Below are 26491 nucleotides of genomic sequence, written 5' to 3' on the forward strand. Positions count from 1 at the left end.
ATACTTTGTCAAAGTAAAAGAAAAAGTTAAAAAGTGTTATTTCGATATTTATATGCAATCCCTTTGTAATGTCTAACTAGTTTTGGTGAAGAGTCTGATCTGATCCTTCAGAGGTGTCAACTAACGAAGTACAAATACTTTGTTACTGTACTTAAGTACGCTTTTTAGGTATCTATACTTTACTCCATTACTTATTTTTCTAGATAGACCTGGCCCAGTTCTGCTCATCCAAGATCATATGACAGTGGCTCTGATTTTTCAGGATGAGCAGCAACACACCAAGATAATCGCAGCACTGGTATGACAAGTATTTCGGCTATTATGTAATGGTGAAATACATGATACAGGGTAAGAGCTGACATTTCAGGGGTGTTTCCACTTATGAATAAGTTTCTCTCCAAACCAGTTCTGAGGGTCTAGAAAGCTAGGTGTGTATAATACTTAAAGTAGGCTGGTTTTGGGGTCAGAACCAGAAATTAATGTGGAAGTTGCTCAAACCTCTGATAAGACTATGATTTACTCAGGGTTTGATTGTCATTTTGGGATGTGAAGCACCCTTTTTTATTGAAATAGATCAAAATTAAATTATAAAATTCCAAACAGAACTAGGTATTTAAAAGGAACTTTCCTTTAAATCACTATATAGGATAATTTATCTTCTGTTGGAGAAACTGACAAAAAGAGTGCGTTTTTTTTTTCAAAAAATATAGCACCAAGTAACAAAAAACAAAAAAACAAATAAGGCATTAATTGATGGAAGTGGAAATACATTTGGAGATTTGAAAAAAAAATGTTTCGTAAATTTGCTTGTTTTTTTTAACCAAATGTTCCATGGTAATTTGTTCCATTAAAAATATTAAGATAGCACTACAGTATAGCATTTTTTGTAGTTTCTGTTTTTGTTTCAGGAGGAAGGGGAGGGGATAGGTTATGTGGTATTTGGTCATGTGACAGTGATTGTCATGCAGCTTAGGATTGCTTAGAAACGGTAGTAGCACTGTGGGCAGTCTTTCATGGTGTCCAAAGGGTAGAGAAAAACATGAATCATTCTTACACCTCGTTTTATCTACTCTGTATTGCTGAACAAATACTGCAGAGGGCAACCATTTCATCTTTTCCATTTTACAAATAAAGGATTGAGGAAAAATAGAAAGCTGGCTCTTTGGTTTAATACAGAGCTACGCATTTTAAAACAAAATTCTAGGAAAACGGGAGAGAAAATTAAGCTCTACATGCCTACAAGGACCCTAGCTAGTCTGGAAAAACTATTGTATAAAATGACCCTTCATTATAATATTTTACTTTGATATTAGAGGAGAATAAATATGATCCTAGATTTCTTTTTAATACAGTTGCCAAACTCACCCAGAGCATAGCTCAGTTGAAACATCCATCCCATCTTCTCTTAGCAGCAACGATTTAATAGGGTTTTCTATATGCATAAGATTCATTCTAGTAAAAAAAAAAAAAAGATAATTAGTACCATTCTAAATAAGATTGGTTATAGACCTGGGGAGCAGTGTGGGGTTAGAGGTCTTTGCTCAGGGACCCAGAGTGGAAGTCTGTGGGAGTGGGCCTAGAACTCAGAACCTCATGATTCCAAGCTCTATGCCCTAACCAGTAGGCCGCCATTCCCCGTTCGGGGATCAAAGCTCATATGCCTGGTTGTGAGTTTCCTGGACGGGGCTGCCTGTGTAGCTGTTTAACAGTAATTTTTTTTTTATCTCTACTTCTGTCTCCTTGAACCCCAGTCGGCCTCAGCAGATCACCGTTCACACTGAGACTGGTTCTGCTGGAGCTTTCTTCCTGTTAAAAGGGAGTTTTTCCTCTCCACTGTCACTACAAGCATGTTTGATGTGGGGGATTACTGAAGAGTCATTTAGTTGCTTCAATCAGCTGGTTTTCCTTAGACAAAAAACTTTCAACCAATCTGGCTGTATGATCCGATTGAATTGTATCTGTAAAGTGCGTTTAGATGACTTGGTGCTGTGAATTGGCATTATAGAAGTAAACTGAACTGAACAAAATTCCAGAGAACAAAAAGTTTTCTCTCCTACCATCACAAATGTAAATATGTGGGGCTATGAATCTCCAGATTAATATAATTTTTGTGATTAAAAGGGAATTCCATTTAATTAAATACAGTTCAATACTACTTCATTAAACTCAAAGGGGCAATTCAATGTTTAAGTAAATCATGGGCAGTTTTTGAATGAATTGTTGCAGGTGTTGATAGATGTTGGCAGGAATTATCTGGTGTAGCTGTTTGTCTTGCACCAGATCTGATGCTTAACAATCTTCTTCTAATGCTCACTGCCGTCCACAGAGGTCTTCACTTTACTCCAGAGGCACTAGACAAGTTCCTTGGGAAGAGCCAGCCTTTTTTGTTACCTTGTTAATCTTAAGTAATTTTCTCTGATGCTGTAACCCCAGCAGATGATGGCAGAAGAGATCACACTCTCGGTTATAGACAGATAGAAAATATGCAGCATCTTGCTGCAAATACTGAAGGACCTAAATTTCCCTTAAGTACATTCTGCTCTGTCCCCTTTTGTGGACGGCTTCACAGTTGCATCTCCATTCAAGTTTGCTGTCCAGGTTAGTCATACCCTTCAACTTCATGTCCCATGATGTTAATAGCATTTGAAATGTTCCTGGTTATTTTTCTGAAATCTACAACCCTCTCTCTTGTTTTGATGACACTATAGTCATCCAAGTGTTTCTGCAGATTACAGGACTCTTTCGCGTATTGGAAATCAGAGGTGTAAATAGCAAAAAGGAATGATAAGAGTACCATTCCCTGTGGTTCTCCTGTGCTAAGAACTTACAGTTGACACATCAGTCTGATCTCCTGACAATGCATTGGAGAAATCAAAGAACATGATCCGTACAGTGCTGTCTGCCTTGTCTAAATGACAATGGGTACCATAAATGTGGTCAGGGATCTGTTTTTCTGAGGGCTTTTTTTCTGCAAAGCTTGTTAGGGCACAGAGTATTTGCAAGATGAAAAAAAAGCGTTCGTTCTACAATACAAAAGACCTTTATTGGACCTTTTAGTAGAACAATGTGAAATGTATGCCCAAATAAACCCAGTAGTTTCCCAAAATGTTTCCCCCCTCATGTCAGTGCATGACACCATATTATATGAGAGATCTGTGGGTTGAACTGATAAAACAAGACAATCATTTAGTTAAGATTAAGCTAACTATACTGTTGAGTCCTGTCTGCTTCAGATGTTAAATGCTGATCGACACAGAGGTTGTGCATATGGAAAATATTAATATCAGTGATGAGTGCATTTATACTTCTTACTGGCACTGTGTTAATTGTCCTGTATTTCACTAAGGGTATGAAAAATGTAGGACGGACAACCAATCACTCCACAAACATTTTTGATTGATTTTGTCAAAAAGAAATACATTTTTGAAATACTCCTAAATGTAGTTAGATCTTTTTAAAGCATTGCTTATGATCCAACTTTAATAGAATATGATTTTAAGACATTTAACACATCTTTTCAAGGAATGTCAATGACAATGTACATGTGCTTTTAAAAAGCAAATTAAAAACTTTATGTGGATTAAATTTAACAGCAGATGGAAGCAAATGATATGCCTTTCCCTTTAAAAATCATTGCACAAGATCAAATTAAAACAATTAAAGATATTTGTTTTTGCCAGTAATAAACACATAAGGCAGCCTTTTATATTTCCCTGTCACATCTACTCATTTTTAAATTTATGGAGTTGAAAGTCCAAAATGTGAAAATAATGGCTGAACATGCTCTGCACAAACAAATGCAATATCTTCCACATACTTCTTCAGCAGCAGCACACTCCTAAATTTAACATGTTTCGTCCTATGAAGAAAGTATATTCATATGGCAAACCTATCTACAACTTTCAATAAAGAGATCTGCATTATATGGTTAATTTCAACTGTTAAAATATATAGGAAAAACACATTTTTAAAGAATAAAAAAATCGGATTTCTTGGCACAATTAACCAAATTAACTATTAATAGAATGACAGAAAACAACAAATTGAATTCACATTCATTTTTAGATCATTTACATTCAAAACTGTCTGCAATAATCAATTTTTACAATGGGTTTAACAGAAAGAGAAACTCATGCAAGACGGCAATAAGCATTACCTGACTGCATGCAGGAAGCAGGATTTGATCACCGAATCCTAAACTGTCCACTTAAAAAAATAAAGATTTTTTTTTTACAACCCATTTAACAATCATTTTTCAAGTCACCATGAAATATGCATAGTTACTGATTAGTGTATTGACAAGTCAGCTTAAACAGGTAATGTGTAATAGGTAATAGTCATTCAACAATTTTTCTTAAAAGTGAGAATCCACACGGACAGGTTACATGTAGATTGATAATTATGTGAATTTTAGGATGTTATTACATTGCAAAGTTGATCATATTATGCTGATATCCACATAACTGTATAGTCAAAAATGTGCAAGTCTTAAAGCAATTCTTTATTTAGACATTTTAATTTATTCTCAACTCTTGTTTAACCTTAGCCTGGGTGCCAGTCCGAACTTAGTCCCGCCCACAAGGTTTGAGTTCGGGGAAGTTCGGTCTGGCTCTGCTCCATAGTAGCGCGAGTATTAAAGCCCACTGTCAGGCGATCCAATCAAATTGTCAGGGCGGGCTTTATACGATGATGGACAGATGATCAACAGTAACGTTATCAACCACGTGACCAATGCGCGCTCGGGTGACAACAATAATGGCTGCCGCTGGAGAGTTTGGGTGAGTAGATTCTGCTATTAGGTCTGTTCTAGAAGATATCGACAGCAAATTAATTTTAAAAGAGGAACAGAGAAACGCGATCAAGTCACATCTTCTTATTATAGGCGTGAAACTGCACGCTTTGATTTTTGTGGACAACTATGCCTCGCTTAAGATACGTCACGCACTCCGTTGCTCTTATTGGTTGTAGGTCTATCCAATTGAGTGCAGAGGCATTTTTTTTCCTGGTTCGTTCAAAACACGCCCCATAATCACAGCTCTATGGAGCAGTATCAGACTCATATTCTGACTAGAATTGAGTCGGACTACGTCAGGCTAGTTTAACCTGAACTCCTTTAAACTTTGAATTTTAATGGGAACTTTTATATCGAAACTCAACATTCACTATGCTTTGCTAACCTCACAGTCCATTTAATTAAAGCAAAGCCCTGAGAGAAAAATCCCCATTTTATTACCAAACTCCCCTCACATTTCATTTATTTTCTTTTTTTCTAAACACATCAAAGTCACATATTCATTTCCATTTTCCCACAGCATCCTTATTCTAGCCGTTCAGTCTCTGCGTAACCACTTCTCTGTACATGATGGAGATGTACACAAACAGGAGGAGGATCACGAAGAAGTCGTCCATGAAACCCAGAAGGCCAAAAAGCGCTTCGGGGAGAATGTCGAGTGGCGAGGCCAGGTAGGTAATGGCACCGATGAGGCAGAGAAGAATTCGAATCCGGAACATCCAGAAAAGTCCGCCCAAAGAAAACATCTCCCTGAAGGCATGACGGAGAAGGGTGGGGACGTCGCGCAGCCTATCCATGATCTACAGATGAGAAAAAAAAGGAAAACAGACATTATAATAATAATGTAAGGACTTATAAGCTGGTATGACATAGGCTTTGGGAAAATATCCCTTTTTAAGAAGTTGCCTTTGCATAAACCTTATAGCAGCACAAATGTTTCACCTTTCACTAACATTATCGATCTTAGTCTTTCCTAATAACATGTCTCAAAGATAAAACAAAGATTTAAGGAAACTTTTGACAAAATCTCTAAATTATTCAGGGTCTTCAGTCTCTTAAGCTGTTTTTGCAAAACTAAATAAAAACTAATGGATTATAAAAAGAATAAACATACAAAATATAACAGTATTGTAAAGGCAAAACTTATTTGTACCCCCGACAGACACAGATTTTAATAATCTTAATTCAACCACGACAAGTAGGTTCTTTGTTTCAGAAAAAAACAATTTAGCATCTAACTAAAATCAGTTTTGATTGAGAAAAAAAAAGATTTTTTTTTTCTATAATGTTAAAAATCGTATCATCTTCGTCTCAACAATAAAAACAACTTTTTGCCATCATGCTAAATGCCTATTTTTTTTACTGTTTTCTCTTCGGCCTCCAAAGTTTTTGTTTTGTATACACTCTGCGCAGACAAAATGACAATAAAGGCTGTTCAAGTCTAAATGTTCCCATTTTCAGGCAGAAGAAACAGATTGATAGAATAAAATTAAAACTTTTAACATAAATCACTCGGGGATAGAAATGCAGTTTGTTTCTTTGTTTTATTTTTTTATTTTATTTAAAACATTTTTAAAATGAGGACTCATGTTACATGTTTCTTTCTGCATACATGTAAGGTTGTGCTACTCTTACCAAAAATGAAATCACTAGGTTATCATCCATTGTAAATACAAATATAATGATGGGTCCTGTATGCTGCTCTAAATTTCAGGGCTATGCACAAATTAATAGCTTAGATAAAGAAATTTGAAAATGTAAAAATAATAAACATTTTAATACACTTTGAATACCTTTATATTTCAATGACAATAAAAGTAGTTTTGCAAAACACAATTTAAAGCAATTTAATTTGTTTAAAGAGAAAGGGAGACTCACAGATCTTGGTTGGCCAGAAAATCTGCGATTATAATCATTGATGTCTCGTAAAATAAGTTGAGGCTCTGCCTCGCCATCCTGCACCCTCTGAGGAGCAGCGTGCTCGTGAAACAATGGGAAGAGCAGAGTTACCTGGAAAGACAGAAGAAAATTTTATCAAAAACACAAAAACTCTTAAGTTTTTAGACAAAGTATGAAACACTGAAATGCAATCATTCACCATTTGTCTGCAGATTGGGCAGTTGACTGCACCCAGCCAGGTGCCATACCGCCAGTAAGCTATAACACAAGAGCCTAGGCAAAAAAAAAAAAATACATAAAAAAGCAGAATTTATGAGAAGATTTACGCCGTATTAATATGAATAAATAAATACTCCAGTCTAATTTCACCAATAATGCAAGTTAAACATAAATTTGTGAAACATTAGTCGTGTTTACCACAGAAAAGGTGTCCACAGTTGGTCTCCACAGGCAGCACAGCCTGTTGTAAACACACAGGGCAAGACATGTCTGTGTAATACTGCTGTCTGGCCTCTGCCTGCGGATTTTCATCCTAAGGAAAAGAAGAACAGAAATATGAAGCATAAAATTCCAAAAATAATCCAGTTATTAAACAGATAATAAAATAAGTAATCCTGGCAGTCAAAATGGGTTATATCTGTAAACAATTAGTTTTTTAATAAACATCTCTTACTTCCCTTGCTTCTATTTCCAGGGAAATGTTTTAAGATTAACAATAAAAAAGAAAGTTAACTTAAAAAAAATTAAGAAAAGTTTCTTTCAAGATTTGTATCAAAAGTATCTGATCCATTTTGCTGCATAATGTGATGTGTTGAAATTATTGGAAAGAAATCAAAGTGATTAAAAGTATTTTTCTTTTTGCGCTGTTTCATCTGTTTGCAGTTGCTAAATTCATCGATCGGGAAGAATTTGAGCTGCGTTACCCTCCATACCTGCTCAGTTTGAAGCTGTTGACGGACTGCTCGGACATGTTCCTGATTCTCAGGATGAATATTTTGCTCCTCGTGTCTGGAAAGGACAAAAGGAATCTTTTTAATGATTATATAGATATTTTGCAACACAGTATTTCAGAAAAGGATTTCTGAAAACACCTAACAGATTACAGGAGGTTCATATATATATATATATATATATATATATATATATATATACACTATATTGCCAAAAGTATTTGCTCACCTGCCTTGACTCACATATGAGCTTAAGTGACATCCCGTTCCTAATCCATAGGGTTCAATATGACGTCGGTCCACCCTTTGCAGCTAGAACAGCTTCAACTCTTCTGGGAAGGCTGTCCACAAGGTTTAGGAGTGTGTTTATGGGAATTTTTGACCATTCTTCCAGAAGCGCATTTGTGAGGTCGCACACTGATGTTGGACGAGAAGGCCTGGCTCTCAGTCTCCGCTCTAATTCATCCCAAAGGTGTTCTATCGGGTTGAGGTCAGGACTCTGTGCAGGCCAGTCAAGTTCATCCACACCAGACTCTGTCATCCATGTCTTTATGGACCTTGCTTTGTGCACTGGTGCACAGTCATGTTGGAAGAGGAAGGGGCCAGCTCCAAACTGTTCCCACAAAGTTGGGAGCATGGAATTGTCCAAAATGTCTTGGGATGCTGAAGCATTCAGAGTTCCTTTCACTGGAACTAAGGGGCCAAGCCCAGCTCCTGAAAAACAACCCCACACCATAATCCCCCCTCCAACAAACTTTACACTTGGCACAATGCAGTCAGACAAGTACCGTTCTCCTGGCAACCGCCAAACCCAGACCCGTCCATCAGATTGCCAGATGGAGAAGCGCGATTCGTCACTCCAGAGAACGCGTCTCCACTGCTCTAGAGTCCAGTGGCGGCGTGCTTTACACCACCGCATCCGACGCTTTGCATTGCACTTGGTGATGTATGGCTTGGATGCAGCTGCTCGACCATGGAAACCCATTCCATGAAGCTCTCTGCGCACTGTTCTTGAGCTAATCTGAAGGCCACATGAAGTTTGGAGGTCTGTAGTGATTGACTCTGCAGAAAGTTGGCGACCTCTTCGCACTATGCGCGTCAGCATCCGCTGACCCCGCTCCGTCAGTTTACGTGGCCTACCACTTCGTGGCTGAGTTGCTGTCGTTCCCAAACACTTCCATTTTCTTATAATACAGCTGACAGTTGACTGTGGAATATTTAGGAGCGAGGAAATTTCACGACTGGATTTGTTGCACAGGTGGCATCCTATCACAGTTCCACGCTGGAATTCACTGAGCTCCTGAGAGCGACCCATTCTTTCACAAATGTTTGTAAAAACAGTCTGCATGCCTAGGTGCTTGAATTTATACACCTGTGGCCATGGAAGTGATTGGAACACCTGATTCCAATAATTTGGATGGGTGAGCAAATACTTTTGGCAATATAGTGTATATATATATATATATATATATCTTGAAATTGATTATTATTAGTGAGACCTTTACAATCTAACAACTGGTAGTTCTGGACTGAAGAAAGAGCTGGACAGACTTTCCTTGTCAATACCCCAGTTCAGACATGGAGGACTTCCATGTCAGGGTGACTTAAAGGTATAGTGGAGGATTTTCGAAAGTTTTAGAAAAGATCAACCCTCTTTACTTTAAAAAAAAAAAATGCACATGCACAACCCTGTAACCGCTTCCGAGAGGAAATCCCTATTAAACATGTGCAAGAGTGTGCACAAGCCCATTTCTCCTGGTTTTAAAAGTTTGCATCACTCATAAAAGCTTACTTTTCAAAAGAAGATTTGCAATTTTTCCACTACGTCAGACTCACCACCGGCAAGTGAAAATGGGGACAAGCACATGGGACGGCCTTATGTAAACATTAGTGATGGTGACATGAAGCCTCGTGAGGAATTTAAATGTTTTCATAAATTGCTGCAACGCTCACCACAATTCATGAAGCTTCATGTGAACATGTTACCACCTGGTGGAATGTGTAACTACAGTTAGTAATATGATAAGTGATATTTTTTGCAATTCTTTTTCTTGTCCCCCCTCCATTTAAGTGCCTTTGAAAGTGTTAATGATTGGTCTGTATAATAAAATGTTTTGTAAGTATTTTGTGTGTAATGTCTTAGAGCACACCCCTCCATTACTCGACACACGCATCTAAGCCGCGGCTCATCTCATAACATCACCTGAACGATTGACAATTAGGAGGACCACTTATTTAAAAGTAAAAGAAAATCCTCCACTATACCTTTAACCAACTGGAAAAATGAGGATCCATTTGCAATCTGTTGCTGATAACTGCTTTATAAGGAATATTTCGGTTGCTTTTAGAGAATTCTACAAACTCGAAATCCAAGAGAAAAAGAAAATAATTGTGGTATTTTTATGGGGGACTTGAAGAAGCAGACAGTGCAATTAAATGTTTCTTAGTTTTTCAATGTTTTGGCCATTTCAGAAAAAAAATCGCCAGATCTGTCACTTTGTAAAAAAAAAAAAAAAAAAAACGGAACTCAACAATCAAAAACAAATGTTGATTTGGTGAAGTTTTTTTGACATAAAAAGAAAAAATATTCCAATTTTAGCTCAATCTTTGTTGATCTGACAAAACTGTTTACCTGCAGAGCAGAGTGAGGATGCCTGCCAGAAAGGTGAAACTGACGACCACAACAAACAACACCTGGTTGCTAACACCCTCGATGATAGTGTCGTCATCTTGGATCAGGTAGTCCAAGTCCCCACTATGACCATCCTCCATTATCCACACTCATACCCTGCAACTCTAAACACAGGGACAAAGCAAAGGGTATCATTTTCACAGTTTCCTTTTACTCTTCATTATAAAAATTCACATTTGTAACAAGCAGAATGACGACCACCTCTAAACTTAGTATCAATAACTAAGACAGACTTTATAATCACTTTGTACACAAAAAGAAATTTCATTCAGTACAACTCTCAAGAGGTTTTTCATTTTTTGAAGTGCAGTCGTGATAAAGGTAAGAGATCATGGAAACATGCAACTGTACAATAAGGATATTTTTTTAAATCACACCAAGCCCAGCATATGATATAACCTACTTTTTTACTGTATTTGGTAAAAGTAATTAGGAAAAAGAAACACACTAAGTAAGCTCGTAATTATTGTTTTAGGAACTATGCTTTAATAAGCCTGTAAATTAAACTGCACACATCTTTCCAGGACTTACCTAAGTTAGGATTTTCCTGCCTTATAGCCACAAAAAGTAGTTTATTCATTAGGAAGACAGACTGATAAACCAGCTGTAAGCATACTTAGAAAAACTTAAACGTTTTTTCTACATTTAAATCTATTTTAGTAGTTTCCAATAATGCATAGAATATTTATTTTGATAATTGTTTAATCGATCAATTACTTTTTTCAATTTATAAACTAATAACTGCATAGAAAAAGATTCCTTTAATGAGATTTCATACAGAATTAAAACCAGATGAAGCTAAAGCTGTTTGGATAAAACATATTGATTGGGATTTTTTTTTTTATTATTATCTTGAATGCAAAATCTTTATATATTTCTAGCAATTTTTGGTACAATTCCTGCTCTTAATCAATTGCTCTCTGTATAGCTAAAATTCACAATTAGGACTAAATTAGTTGAGGACTAAATATGTCAGTAAAACAAAGCCTTTTGTGGCTGCTTGCCAAAGTATTTTACTGTATGATCTAATTGTTAAATGATGTGATTGCCAAACAAAACATAAATGTATTGTTAATGTAAATGTTGGCCCCCCCAAAAAAGACAAGTTTCCTATAAATAAAACTGCAGATGATGCATTTAAGGAGAGGCTGTTGCATCATTTTCGGGATATTCCGATCTTAAAAGTCCGCTATTAAATGGGCGGGATCAGACTAGTTTAGACAGGTAGGAGAGGAGAATTGGAATCGTTTAATGAAGTATATAAACTTTTAACCGTCTGACCAAAATTACCTTCGAGTAGCAGCTGTTAGAGATGAAAAATCAATAAAGATTGACTTCAGCAGCGTAGCTTTAAACGTTAAAATGTTGATTGTAGACTATATTTACCCCGAGCAGGATACATACCAATAACAAATCCACCTTCACCCGGATATCCTTCTTCAACCTGAACATGTCAACTCCATTCCCCCAACCTAGACATTTTAATGTTCCCAGCGATGGCTTATTTCAGACAGTTAGTCTAGCGAGCTTATTAATTATCATTGCACGGCTGTGTTGCATGTTAAAAGCTACGGGCTCAGCTTCTTCCTTTATTTCTACTTGCTCCCTCTCCTTGTTCACTTCCTTCTGTTAGGACGCATTTGCGCCACCTACTGTGCTGGAGTTGAAGCTACAGGTTTAGATATGAAAAAGAACGTCTTGTAAAAAGTTAAAAATAAAAATCAATTGATAAAAAAATTGTAAACAGATGGATACGTTTATGAATTAATTTAAAGTGGGACGTACACAGTTGAAACTGGATATGTATTTTAAGTTGTTACATCCATGCTTATTTTGCGCAGTTTTATCTTAGTTAAATTGACATGCTGCTGTCATTTTTTACATCTCTGATGTTGCTGCTATTTTTCAAATATCCATAGCTGTAAAAAGGTCCATAGCTGTATAATGGTTATTTTATTCTTCAGGTACACATTTATATATTGTTAAAATACTTTACAGTATTTTATTGTTTATCTTTTAACACTAGTATGTTATTCTTTTCCATTTTTCTAAGGTCCATATTTGTGTGACATTTTTTTCTATAATCTTTTTGCTGCTGAAAACACCAGAATTTACCCATTGTGGGACAATAAAGGGAATTTCTGTTCTATTCTATTTTTTCTTTCCATTTTCAAAACAATAACAAATGTACTGTAGAGGATTAGGACCACTGAAAAAAATAAAAAAACTTAACTGATTTTAAAATTTTCTTTCAGTTTAATATGGGAAAAAAGTCCGAATTCTAACTTTAATCTCAGAATTCTGACTTTAATGTCCGAATTATTACTTTAATCTTTAATGAGAATTTTGGATCTTATTGTAAATGGGCACCATAAAGGAAGAGATGTGGAAGCACTCAGCTTCACTGACAAAGAAGTGAGTTGTTTGAGAGGGCCAGTGACACATTGGTGGAAAATTACGGAATTAGGCAACTTTTTACATGCCCGAGGGGTCCCTGGTGATGCTATTTCATTAATGGAAGAGCAGAAGGTGATTAAAACAAGAGAGCCCTCTCTAAAACAAACATGACTAAGGCTCGATGCTAAAATGTTTGTTAGCTGAGAAAATTCAGTCAGAATTCTGAGGAAAAAGTCAGAATTCTGAGATTAAGGTCAGAATTCTGAATTAAAAGTCACAATTCTGATTTTTTTTTTCCATATTAAACTGAAATAATATTTAAAAATCTGTTAACTTTTTGGATTTTTTCAGTGGCCCTAATCCTCTTCCGTACAAATATGAACATTTAGATCACTTATATAAAAAATAATAATAATAATCATTATTACAGAAGTAAAAGTGGCTTTTATTTTATTTTATTTTATTTAAATGAATATTTCCCTACAGCTTGCGAGAGAGTGCTATTTTACACTCTAACCAGTAGATGGCAGTAGTGGTACCCATAGCGTGTTGTCCGCAAACGAAGAGTAAGAGTTAGTGAAACAGTGGTACTAAAGTGTTGTGCTAATTGTAGTGAGTTTAACTTTCGTGGCAGTTCATAAAGGGTGAAAGTCAGAGGGAATAAGATTTTACACCAGAGGTAGAATATGCCTCGTTATGCTCAGTTAATTATGGGCCCTGCTGGAAGCGGCAAGGTAATTTATGCTAGGTTGTTCGGCTAACGTGTTATCTAGCATGAGGTTGTCCCGTCTTCTAGAAAGAGAATAATTTCTCACTACGTTTCCTAACGGTTTTTGTTTTTCTTTCTCAGAGTACCTACTGCTCCACCATGGTTCAACATGCAGAGACTTTAAACCGCTCAGTTCAGGTGGTCAACCTGGACCCAGCTGCTGAATACTTTGATTATCCTGTCATGGCAGGTCAGTTATACTTGGAATTTATATCAGAAACGAACGCGTTTTATTATATAATTGCAAGATTGATGACATAGAATGACATTCTGTTTGGTATTAATGGTTAAGGGTGAGAGCTTAAGGAGAAAATAGTACTGAAGCTTCTAAAAGCACCTTTAGTGCAGTAATCAGAGGTATAATCATGGTATTTTAGGGGTGGGACATCATTTTCAGTCATATACTGAATTATATATCCCTCTGCTTAATGCTTAAGGAATCAAATACTCAACAATCACCTACTGTAATTCTTTAAACTAACCAAATGCATTTTTTTTAGCTATCAAACTGGCTGAGGTGTCACAATGATCCTCTGTCATCTAAAGGTTAAATAACAAAACCATTCAGTGCTAGGCGACAGCCCCCAAAAAATGAGAAACAATCAGTTAAGATCTACCGTATTTTAATTATGTAACACAAAGTGTGACACAAATGAAAACATCCCCAATAATAGTGAGAGAATCTAGTTTGTGGTCAATATCAATCAAGCAGCTTCTGGCTCTGTAGATTAAATAAATGATAAAGAGACAAATAAATGAAAAATTTGACAGAACTAAAATACACATCAACCGTAACAATAATCAAAAATATACACAAATTATGTGAATATTACACAAGAAAACCTATAGTTACATTTGTCTAAAAATATGTTAAATCTATTAAACATAAAAAAAATCTGTTATATCTAATACTTGTAAAGAAAACAGCTGATCATAATACATACATTCAAGCATGTCAGTTAATGGTTGCTATGGTAACCATCATCTGTCAGCAGTACCCATAGCATAACTTGCATGCAAATAAATGTCAGGAGAAAATACGTTTTTGATTAAAGAAAGCGAATTATAAGAATAGATGCACCAATTTGTTCACTTCTATAATACTATAATAAAACTAAGCATTACTTAACTCGTATGCCAAACGATTATAATGGTAAACAAAGTCTTAATAAAAGACAACTAAACCCGATACTCACTGAACAATACAAAGATTGATGATCATGTTTGCACTCTATTTGTATTTGAGATGTATTTTTTAATATAAACACAAAATGTATATTTTTTTCTTTTTTTTTTTTTTTTTCCTCCTTACCAGATCAGATATAATCTAGTGTAAATTTTGAGTTTTGTGCAACAGAAGTTCTTGTTGCTCTTATATGAGTGAAACATCCATCCGTCTGTCCAAAATATCCACTGGACTTTTATGTACTGGAATTAGACTGAATAAAATTTTTAGTATAGATTTAAAAAAAGGGACGTTTTGGATGAATCATAATGTTTGATTATAATATCCAGTGATGTTATGAACAATAAAGCAATTCAGTGATTGTGATGATCTGTGCAGAATCGTAATTTTCTCACAACTAGATTTTATCTGAAAGGCACACTCTATTTGTGTTTTCTTAGATATCCGGGAACTCATTCAGGTGGATGATGTGATGGAGGATGACTCTTTGAGATTCGGCCCTAACGGAGGCCTGGTCTTCTGTATGGAGTACTTCGCCAACAACTTTGACTGGCTGGAGGAAAGCCTGGGCCATGTAGAGGATGACTACATATTATTTGATTGCCCTGGTAAATGTGATGCTGTGAATTCAAGCTTCAATAAGTGATGAACCTTCATTAGTTTGGAAGAAACGTAAAAAAAAAAAAAAAACATACACTTACACCCCAGCTTCTTGTTACCCATCTTAACTGCTGTGCATAAGTGCAAAAAAAAAAAAGTTTTGGCATAGTTCAGTCCAATTCCGGAATGTTATTCTGAACTGTGAGGTTATTAATTTAGACTGAATTCTACAACTGAATGAACATCGTGTTTCCACTAAGTAGTTTCTTAAGAATTTCCAAACATGTGTAACCTCATTACTTTAGGTTTTTACTTAAATGTATTGTATTTATCAGTTTAATAGCACAGTGTATAAGTCAGACTAAACTTGGAACTAGTTTACCAATGATTTTTCCTGGTTATGTTGGTTTATATGATTAAAAAGCTGCCATTTTAATAAAGGTCTGTTTTATTCAGATCCACCTTAGGTCATTCTATGGATAAATATTAGTTTTTAATGACTGACAGCTGTTCTAATGCTCTAACAGGTCAGATTGAACTTTACACTCACCTCCCTGTGATGAGGCAGCTGGTGGAGCAGCTACAGCAGTGGGAGTTCCGGGTTTGCGGGGTCTTTTTGGTCGACTCTCAGTTTATGGTCGAGTCTTTTAAGGTAAGTTTTTCTTGGCTGATTTGAAAGATTTTCATTTTTTCCTTAAATAACTTTTTTCTTTATTTCTGTTACTTTATATTATTTTTGAATTGTTACAGATGATACTCAAATTAACCCACGTCTTTGTCTCCCTTATCTTGATCTCTAGTTCATCTCTGGGGTCATGGCTGCCCTCAGTGCCATGGTGTCGTTAGAAATTCCTCAAGTAAACATCATGACTAAAATGGACCTGCTTAGTCCAAAAGCTAAGAAAGAAATCGAAAAGTAAGTATAATAAAACACAGCCTTATTTATCGGATTGTTATATTTCCCTGAAAACTGTTACCAAGATGATCATCTGCTTCTCCACTTAATTGTTGCATGTTATCTATCTGGTTTTAACTATACAGATTCCTGTTTTGCTTCTATATATGTGTTTACTTGTTATGCGTGTTTATATATTAGGTACTTGGACCCAGACATGTACTCCATGATGGAGGACAATTCTGAGACTTTCAGGAGCAAAAAGTTCAAAAAGCTCACTAAAGCAATATGTGGTTTGGTAAGTAGAGTCTTAGTTCAGGTTTTTAATGACATTCTTAGAGTTTGTATTCAGAAAGAAAAAATAAAATAGAAATTCTGTGTTTGCAGATAGATGACTACAGCATGGTGAGATTCCTGCCTTTCGACCGTACAGATGAGGAGGGGATTAATATAGTTTTGCAGCACATTGACTTTTCCATACAGTATGGTGAGGACCTGGAGGTTAAGGAACATAAGGTAAAATACCCTAACTGGGGTACTTACTAAAACCAAAAAAATCTACAATTTTTCAAATGTCACATTTGTGAGGCCTTATGCAAAAGACCAACACAAATAATGTTATTTTAAAGAGAAGTCAGTGAAGTGAGTCATCTTCTATCAATAAATTATTTTGCATTTAGGCCATAAAGTTTTAGTTGGGACTTTCCAGCTTATCTAATTTTATCAAAGACATCTTAGCTGTTTCTCTGATGCCAGAGTACAAAAAAAAAAAAAAAATTCAAGATTGTAATTGTGATATACCTTTAAATAAGCCAATAAAATGCATTCAAAGATGTCAAATGTCAAAAAGTATTTGGTGTATTAATAAGTATGCAAGGCATGTGCTGTATCTCTACACTGTCTGACACCGTTTTTGTCTTATCTGTGTTTATATTCTTTATTTGTAATAATCTGTCAACGTTTCTCTCTACAAACAGGAGGTTGATGAAGAGCAATCCAACTTAAATTACGATGAGATATTTCAAGACAAAGTCAGCAGCTGAGGATTGACTGGACTGGAGTGGGGAAAATGTCACGTTGACACAAACCATTGAAGTTCAACTTGAATGTTTAATATCACTGCATAAATGCTTGACTGTAGACTTGCATGAAAGTCTTTTTTTTTTTTTTTTTTTACAATTAATAAAAAACTCCACTTTATGTTATTTTATTTTAAAATGATGTCCAAGTCTAAATATTTGATAGATTTATTACTGAAATGTATATTTTTTAAATAAAATATTACATAAAATTGACAACTGGCCCCTTTTTTCTATGAGAAAACTATTTGTGAGCGCCCCCTCGTGGCTGCTCCACCATATGACACGTGGCTACTTCCTGTAAAGCTGCAGGGTGGGACAAGCGGAAGCAGCGGCTTGGGGGTGCCTGTACATTTTTCCTGCTGAGCAGTTGGATTGATATTTGTCGTTCAACATGCCGGTGAGTTTCTCAAGTGGGATAATTGATGGGTATAGGCTGAAAGTAAGAAGCTAAGCCTTTGTAGAAATGCGTAAATACCTTTTATAACTGGCTTCCGGTTAACGTTAGCTGAAAACATATAGCGCAGTAAGCTAGCTCCTTTAGCATTCGGTTCATAATTGCTGGCGTTTGACTCGCAAAGTGTACAAATTCAGCTGTGTTATTGCACTGCATTTGAGTTTAGAATATATAAATGTATAATATTCTAGGTGCCCTGAATAAAAAGTCGTGTTTTTTTCAGGGAGGTCGTAAATTAATACATGTATTCGATAAACATAAAGTGACAGGAGTTCCTGTTTTATCTCTATAGGCTTATCACTCAGGCTTGATGGTCCCTGAAACCAGACTGGTGGGGAACATGGCCCTGCTCCCTGTCAAAACACAGTTCAAGGGTCCAGCAAGAGGAGATGGTAAGGGTTTATTTCATCTTTCTGTAGAAATGTGTGCATGCATTAAGTTCCTGATTCATGACTGAGCTTCACTTCCTTATATGGTCTGAATAAAGTAGCTCCTTTCCTCTAACTTCTGCAAAGAGATTTAGATTAATGCATCTCACAGCTGTAAAGTTAAAACATCTGAATGTGGTACTGAGTCACTTTCTAATAATTCAGATTTAATAACATCAATGAGATCAGAGCCAAATCAATAGATATAAGAAATGGGATGTTATCTTCTTTAATGAAAATTCTGTTGTTTTTTTCAGGCATAGATTCTGACATCATCGATGAGGCAATCTACTACTTCAAGGCTAATGTTTTCTTTAAGAATTATGAAATCAAGGTAAGATTTCAATAAATGTATATAAAGGAAATATTTTAGGCTTTAATCTAAGTCATTATTTTCCTTTACGGTTAGGAAAAATATTGATGTGTTCCACTGTCGGTTTAGAAATTTTAAAATATACTAGACAAAAAGTTAAAATACATCCACAAAAATGCTTTAAGTACTTTTGAAGCTTTAACCAAATAAAGTTAAAGAATCATACATTGATGTAAATAACTCCATGCCTCTGTAAGCTTTGTTTGTCCTAGTGGCCATGTTAGTCATATTTCTCCACAGGTCTTGGCTTGCTTCATCTCATTCCTTTCACCCTTCTAAAAACGGGGGAAGAAAAGGGGCAGATGCTCTGGAGTTTTAAGGACACATACCATTTTAGCAGCTCCTTGTTTTTAGCTGTGCTTGTAGCTTATAACTGTCCGATTCACTTCAAAGTATGAAATTTATGAAATAAAAAAAGTGAGCAGTGAAAGCTTACAGTTGTAGGGAAGTCATATTTAAATGCCAAAGCATTCTGGCTTAAACATGTATATAAATATACTCCTTATCAGGCTCCTTATTTTCCCAAAATTTAGAAAATTTCTATAAAAAAAAAAAATCTTGTCTTAAAATCTATCTTATGCAGGCCAATTAGTTATATGTCAGCTTGTACATCTAAATTTCATCCAATCATATATCAAAGGTCATCTGTCAATCAAATTTTTTCAGTCATAGCATCTTGATTCATATGTCGCAGCTAATATATGCAATGGTTGAAATAAGAAATAAAAACCATTTACTTTCCCATAGCGTTCCTTGACAGTGTTGTTTCTAAGTCACCAATTTAGTGCTCCCAATGTAATTTCCCATTGGGAACCTATTAGCATTAAGTCGCTAACTGGTTAGCAAGATGCTTTCAAGACACCGGCCACAACCAAACTTGCTTGCAAACCTTCCGCCACAACAATCCCGCCCCCCTGATAATCGACCAATCACATTCATTTTACTCACTCGCGTAAAGTCGGGCACCACTTTTGAGAATTCGGAAATGCAACGGTTGGAACAGCCGCTTTCCTACAAATTTAATGATTCAAAGAATGGCATTAGAAATGAAAGGGTGGTGTAGGTCATCATTGCATGACACAACAACCAGAGGGATCAACTTTAAGGCAATTTATTCAGCCTTTTGTGCCATCTTTAAGGTATTTGTGTCAGTTTGTCCTGCGACAAAGAGGAATAATATCAGAGAAACAGCTAAAAGACTTACACTAACACTCACCCTGAGAGAAAGATTCAGTCGGTGGTGATGACAGTCTAAATGTATTTCTACAAAATGGGAAGTAAATCTGCTGGCATGTAGATGTGGGTTTGCTTCATCTGACTGTACATCATTCTCACATAGAGGTGCACCATCTTGTGGGTCATTCATCATAGTCTCACTCTTCCACACAATCATTTTGTATTTTATGGTGAGGGTTAAACTCTTTAATATAGTTTGTCTAAGTTACAGTAGCTTTCAAAACCCTACTTAGTAAACACTCAAACCACTTTATAAATGTATTATTTTTTTCACATCTTGATTGATCTAAACGGGAATTCAGTAAGAAGCATTTTAATTGAAATTTAGTAATTTTACTAATGTAATCTGAAAATGCTCGAAAACCTCTTTTAAAATGAAGCATTTTCTTAACCGATAATCCCCTCTGCCATCTTCTCCTCCATATAAAAGATGGTGATCGTCCTTCCAGCTGATCAAATATAATATTTTTAGTTGAGATGATGAGAAAAAACTTGATTCATTCAGTTAAATTCAGAAATGCGTAATTTGTCAAAAACCTTCATTAACAGAGGAATGAAATTCAGTATTTCAAACCCTGCATTTATGATTCAGAATATTTTCCAGCTCTACCGGAGTGAGTTTTGAAAAATAACTCAGTAAGTGTAAATGTTTGTTTTTTTTCAGAATGAAGCAGACAGGACATTGATCTATGTTACGCTCTACATTTCTGAATGCCTGAAGAAGCTACAGAAGGTAAATGTTTACTCTGGTGCATCAGCAGTTCTTGGTGCACCTTTTTAAAAGATATAGTAGTTAAAATGCCTCTGTTAAAGCTAAAAATCTTAAGGAGGAGGTGGTTGATTTGAAATGAATTTTGAAAATGATCCGTTGGGGAATGATGTCTTTTTCAGTGCAGCTCCAGGAGCCAGGGAGAGAAGGAGATGTACACCCTGGGCATCACTAACTTTCCCATTCCTGGAGAACCCGGCTTCCCTCTGAATGCTATGTATGTAAAGCCTGCAAACAAACAGGAGGATGGTGAGTTATGGCTTTAAGAACGCAACAAACATAAACTTCGATGTGTTGAGAATTTCAGAAACCAAACACTTAAAGATGCAAGAGAGAATATTCAGAAAATATTCAAGCTGCTGATAAAAGGGATGAAACATGGATGTTGATTTTTTTTTTTTGTTCCTGTAGAACACATATTAAAAAATTGCTCAAAATCACAACTGACAGTTTTGTAAGTGGTTCAAAAGTGATAAAACGCTGATCAAATTGTACGTTTGGTGTTTTAGAGACCATGAGGGCGTACCTGCAGCAGCTCCGGCAGGAGACTGGGTTAAGGCTGTGTGACCGCGTGTTTGACCCTCAAACAGACAAACCCAGCAAGGTGAAGCTGATGCCTTTTGAGTTTTCTTTCTTTTTTTTATCAGAGTTGGCTCGTTTATAAAGTAGATGTGAAAATATAAAAATTCTTTGAATGCCTGACAATATATATTTTATTTTTGTGCTGCTGTTATCCAATCATTGCATTTTTTTTTTTCTGACGTTGCCCACGATAACGGTAGTTCCACAGATACTATGTTGTTAGCCAAATGCGCTCAACTGAGGAAAAAAAACAACAAAAGAAAATCTATCAGTTTTTCCACCTGCCTTGTAATACAGCATTGTTATTATTATTATTATTTTTTTGCCCGCCTTTAGGTTTTAAATAAGAGTGACTGTATTATTGGCGCCTTAAAACTTCATCAGCTAATCAGAACAAACCAGTTGGAAATGCTTAAGGGTTAGGCTGCGTGTTCTGTGGATACGAGGCATGCTGAGCAAACCGGCTCTGTGTGTTTGTGACCTAAACTATTTCATGTGAAAAAGCTCTGCCCGGGTCAGAATGGAGCCATTTTCTGTAGCTCAGCATTTAAACCCAACCTAGTGAGTTGGTTATTATGGCTGTAAATTTGTGTCACAAGATTAAATAACTAAAGATATTTTTAATGTCACTGTTTATCTCCTGTTTACAAACCAATATATTTCCTCTGTAAAATTAAATATGAACTATATGGCTATTTTCTCCTTTTTGTTAAAGGAGCAATCTTTCTAAACCTTGAACAACTAAAATTCTAGACTTGGATAAATACTTAGGGAGGATAAATATTTCCTATAGATTTTTTATGTTTTTTTTTTTAAACACTTTAAACTCTTCAAAGAAGAATTCAAATGATTTGTTTTCAAACCATTTCTGAAAGTAAAATATAAAGGCCCATGAAAATCTATACAAAAAAAGCATTGAACCTTCATTGCTCATAAATTGTGATTCCTTTATGTAATCTAAAATAATAAACAGCTATTACAGCGTATCCACCGGTCATTAAAAATCATTAAGTCATAAAATTATTATTCTTAAAATTAAGGCCTAAATTTGTATTAAAATTCATTAAATGTGGTTTTTGTGGCATTTAAAATTCTTTATTTAAAAAAAAAAGTTAACAATTTCATTAAATATATATTGCATTATATTTGCGTGGAACTGATTCCGGTTGATCTTTAAGCCGTATGTTCAGAAAAGAACCTTGACGCGGAGAAAAAGCTAGAGAATCGGGAAAATGCTAATTTCAACTAAAGTTGCTGGAAATCTAGGATTTTGAGACATGGCTGCAGCCCTTCGATGGTAAAAAGGATGAAGGATTTTGCTGTGTATATGTGAGAGTGCTGGGTACTTGTTGATGTCATTAAAATTATTTCTAAGAGCAATAAAAAGCATTAAATTAGAGTTACTCATTCCTGTATAAACAATTTATTTGTTTTCAATTTAAAAGGAATACAAGGAATCTGACTACTTGAGAAGTTTGGTGCTTTAAGTGATTGTTCTCACCAATGTTTGTTTGTTTGTCTCCTGTTTCAGTGGTGGCTGTGCTTCGTGAAGAAGCAGTTCATGAACAAAAGCCTCTCAGCTCCTGGACAGTAAACCGCAAAGGACACAGAGGCTGGAATAATACGACTTTGATTATCTGTAAACATTTTATACTGTATGACATGAAACAAAAAATATATATGTTCACTTGTCTGGATGTTGATCATATTAGGCTGGTGCTTAATTCAATAAAGAAATCATGAGATTCGAGACGATAGTAATGTTTGGTCTCTTTTTATTTTATTGTTTTTATTAAATTGAGTCACAGACAAAATGAGATGGAATGAAACATGAAAAATCATACCTCTTACATGAGGCACTGCTGATGGGCTGAAACCATTTGAAGCAATTTTTTTTTGTCCAGACTTGTTTTCACTTGATGCAGCCCAAATCTAGTAGTATGCACATGGTGTAGATTGTACATCTTTCTAATGACTTATGTAATATGCTAATATTTAAAGTGTACAATATATCTGAATAAAATGAGCAGGAGAATGGAGTCTAGATAGCTTACCATGAGTATTTCAAATACAACCAGTATCACAAACCTCTGAACAAAATATGCTTTTAATTTACACCTAGCCTAGGTGTGCATAAGAATGACATTAAGAATAACAACTAATTATGCTACTTCTGAAATCAACACAAATTTGAAGTTGGTCACATTTTGTTCAACTAGATTTTAATAAGAGTTGTTAAAGAAATAGGCTTTGAATTCATTATTGATGACTATATGTGGAAGAATGGCTAAACACACTTATGTAAAATCCTAACTGTTTTCTAGCATTGTTGTGAACATTGTAATATACGATTCTGGCAACTAATAAATACAAAATAAAAATAGCCAGAGCTTGATCAGTGAAAGTATAATTGTTTTGTTGGGAATAATTATTGTATTTACACCAAACCTTAGCAGGTGCATCACAGAATTAGAACATCATTAAGAAGGTGAATATTTCTAGTAATTTGAAATTTATATAACAGAAAGCTGTGCAGTGAATTGTTTGAAATAGTTTTGAAACTGTATAACTATTCTAAAAAGTATTTCATTTTTGTTTTTTGACATTGAATCTGCATCTTTTTCAGAAAGGCTATCAAATTACGACTTTTTTCAATGATTGAATTTTAATTATTATAACTTCTAAATTGATTGTTTTAGATATCCTTCAAAAAGATTTTCACAATACTTTGAGAATTTTCGCCTCATTTCTACTGACAGAGCTGCTGTGACTGAGTCCGTCTGATTAGTCCACTGTTCCAGCACCTTTTTAGTAATCTGATGATATTCTTATAGGCTTTTCCCATTGGAAGACCTATTTGCCTGCAAGCTATAAGTTTCTAGCTACATTTTTTTTTTCTGACCAAAAACCTCAATTTTAGTTTAACCTACCAACTTCAGTGAGCTATTCTTCATGACTGCTTTTAAATTAGTCCTGTGGTTGATATGCACGCCTCACAGCCGACCTCTCCCTCTCTCTGTGACACAGAACCTTGTCTACTTCCTGATCGTTATGGATCAACGATCCCATAGGGTCAATAAATATATTTAACTGAAATTTAGACATAAATGCGTCACCTTCAAGCATCTGGAAAGCTGAGCCAGACTTGTGAAGGTCTTTTACTCTCTTCATGATATGTCATTTAGAGTTTCGTATGATGTCACACATAGACAGCGGTGTGATACACTGGGAAAACAATCTAAAATTAAGTAAAAATGTCCTAAATTAAGTTTACTTACCCTTACTTTGAGTAGGCAAATGGGATGATTTGCCATTGGAATTACTATTTTTACTCTTAAAATGAGATATTTAGTGCACTTAAAATAAGAATGCAATTGGGTTTTCTTGTTTTAAATGTAAATCATTTTGCTCCATTGGCAAAATGTCTCTTTTACCTCCTCAATCCAAGAACAAATGCAATTATTTTAAGAAAATAAAAATGTAGATCTAGATCTAGATTTTTTCCAGTGTAGAGTTGTCTTAAAGTATTTCACCAAATCTTCCTCTAGTGAACTTGAAAGTTGTAAAATCAGATGCAAGCAAAGTCATAACACCCTCTGTACTTTCCCACATTGATTTCAGTTAGCATAGTTTGTGGGGGTAAAATGTTTTGTTTTTTTTATCGAAGAAAGTAATAAAATATATTTAAACATCTCATTCCTGCCACAGCCAATATAAAATCATTTGCTCAAACAAATTTCCTTAAACATGTAGGATATGTCATTGTTTCTAAATGGTATATTATACAAAAAATAATTTCCATCGAATGAAACAGTATGTCTGCCTTTGCTCTAAATTTATTCAACTATAAAATCTAAGAAATTACTCCTCTTTTGCAGAAATGACACTTCCCACATTTTTATAATCTTTAAACTTGACACTAAACAGATAAAATGAGCTTTTTTGTATACATATGGATTTTAGCTGCAGCAATATGATGCTAGATGATGTATACATTAGTAGTCAGCTCTTCTCCCACATTTACAGTCATGCTTGTCCTTACCAGGTTGATGCATGATGGGAATATCAACATTACCATTTTTCCACCTACTGGCAAAAAAGGGAGCATAAAATAAATTCCACTGGACAGCTGGATTTGACACAGTCTTTGATGCCAGTTAAGAGAGGACAAATCTTATCAAAGGATTTTTTTTTTTCTCAGTTACACTGGAAACTGCTTCAGGCCATGTGTGGTAAGGATAATGCACATCTTTCTCAAGACAGTTTTATTTCTAACCAAGACAGGGCAGCTTCACTTTTCCAACAGCTGACAAGTATCTAAATTAAACTAAAAGGTATTATCAGCACCTTATCATTTGCTAAAATATCTTTAAAAAAGACATCCAAGCCAAGATGTCCAATTGACGTATAACTTAAGACTTAGACAGCTTTTGTTTTGTACAGCTTGTTTTTCGTTTTGTACAGCTTTCTTGACATTTTCATTTCTTAAAGTGCAGCAGTGATCAAATGTAAGCAGTGTGGGAGAAAAAACACGGTGCACAAAAACGCATTGATATCGAAGTGATATGGAAGTAAAACCAGAGGTGCCCAAGACTAGTTCTACTTTCTTGTAACCTCTTGATCCCTTTTATCCAAAAGAATCAATTTTAAGCATGTTATTCAGCTCTGCAGAGGTCTGGTAAGAGCCATTTGATTTGGCTTTGCTCGATGAGGGGGATACAACAGTAGGGAGTCTAACTCTCTTGGAATGGACTCCACATCCTTTTGCTTCTGTAAGACCAATGATAGTATACATAAATGCAAATATTTTGGAACATACAGAGATATAGCCTAAAGTTAACTTTACCCTATACCTCTAAATAACAGATCTAAAAGAAAATAAAGATGAACTTAATATTGATCTGTGTATGACTCATCTGTTCCTGTTTATCTGGGAAAATAACTCTACTTTGAACAACATCTGATTTTTTATTTTAATTTGAAGTTGCTGTTGCATTACATTTTTAGAATAGAATAAAAAAGAAAAGAAAAGAATAGAATAGAATAGAATAGAATAGAATAGAATAGAATAGAGGGGGAGTGTTGGCCTCATGGTTAGAGCAGTGCCCTTGTGCTCCGAAAAGGTTGCAAGTATCCGGCTCGATCACCACAGCTTGCACTCTGGGTCTCTGAGCAAGACCCTTAACCCCACACTGCTCACCCGGCGCCGCACAGTGGCAGTCCACTGCACCCCAAAGGTATGGATTAAATGCAGAGAGTTAATTTCTACATTGTGAGATCAATACAATTCTATTTTTTAAAATCCCTCTATTGTCCCACAAATGGGGAAATTGTGGTGTTACAGCAGCAAAAACTTTATAACAAAAGTTGTCAGACAAATGTGGTTC

General features: G+C 35.4%; 3 protein-coding genes across 3 annotated transcripts; 2 read left to right on the forward strand and 1 right to left on the reverse strand.

Moving 5' to 3' along the window:
- Positions 1 to 4043: 4043 nt before the first annotated feature.
- On the reverse strand, positions 4044 to 11953 carry rnf170 (ring finger protein 170). The gene is made up of 8 exons (XM_038299331.1): positions 11738 to 11953; positions 10274 to 10437; positions 7624 to 7699; positions 7109 to 7223; positions 6891 to 6964; positions 6671 to 6802; positions 5104 to 5592; positions 4044 to 4541 (listed from the first exon to the last, which is right to left on the reverse strand). Exons 2-7 carry the CDS (start codon positions 10411 to 10413, stop codon positions 5323 to 5325), a joined length of 807 nt encoding a protein of 268 aa, XP_038155259.1. The 5' UTR covers positions 10414 to 10437; positions 11738 to 11953; the 3' UTR covers positions 4044 to 4541; positions 5104 to 5322.
- A 1309-nt stretch (positions 11954 to 13262) lies between these two features.
- gpn3 (GPN-loop GTPase 3) lies at positions 13263 to 17245 on the forward strand. The gene is made up of 8 exons (XM_038299353.1): positions 13263 to 13464; positions 13581 to 13689; positions 15126 to 15293; positions 15813 to 15937; positions 16086 to 16201; positions 16382 to 16478; positions 16568 to 16696; positions 17158 to 17245. Exons 1-8 carry the CDS (start codon positions 13417 to 13419, stop codon positions 17221 to 17223), a joined length of 858 nt encoding a protein of 285 aa, XP_038155281.1. The 5' UTR covers positions 13263 to 13416; the 3' UTR covers positions 17224 to 17245.
- A 269-nt stretch (positions 17246 to 17514) lies between these two features.
- arpc3 (actin related protein 2/3 complex, subunit 3) lies at positions 17515 to 22861 on the forward strand. Its single transcript, XM_038299354.1, has 7 exons — positions 17515 to 17659; positions 18009 to 18108; positions 18402 to 18478; positions 20418 to 20486; positions 20645 to 20771; positions 21032 to 21126; positions 22636 to 22861. The coding sequence occupies exons 1-7, from the start codon at positions 17654 to 17656 to the stop codon at positions 22696 to 22698; spliced, it is 537 nt and encodes a 178-aa protein (XP_038155282.1). The 5' UTR covers positions 17515 to 17653; the 3' UTR covers positions 22699 to 22861.
- Positions 22862 to 26491: the final 3630 nt, after the last annotated feature.

This window comes from Cyprinodon tularosa, unplaced genomic scaffold, assembly GCF_016077235.1.
Source record: "Cyprinodon tularosa strain WSP-4 unplaced genomic scaffold, ASM1607723v1 ctg425, whole genome shotgun sequence".
Lineage (NCBI taxonomy): Eukaryota > Metazoa > Chordata > Actinopteri > Cyprinodontiformes > Cyprinodontidae > Cyprinodon > Cyprinodon tularosa.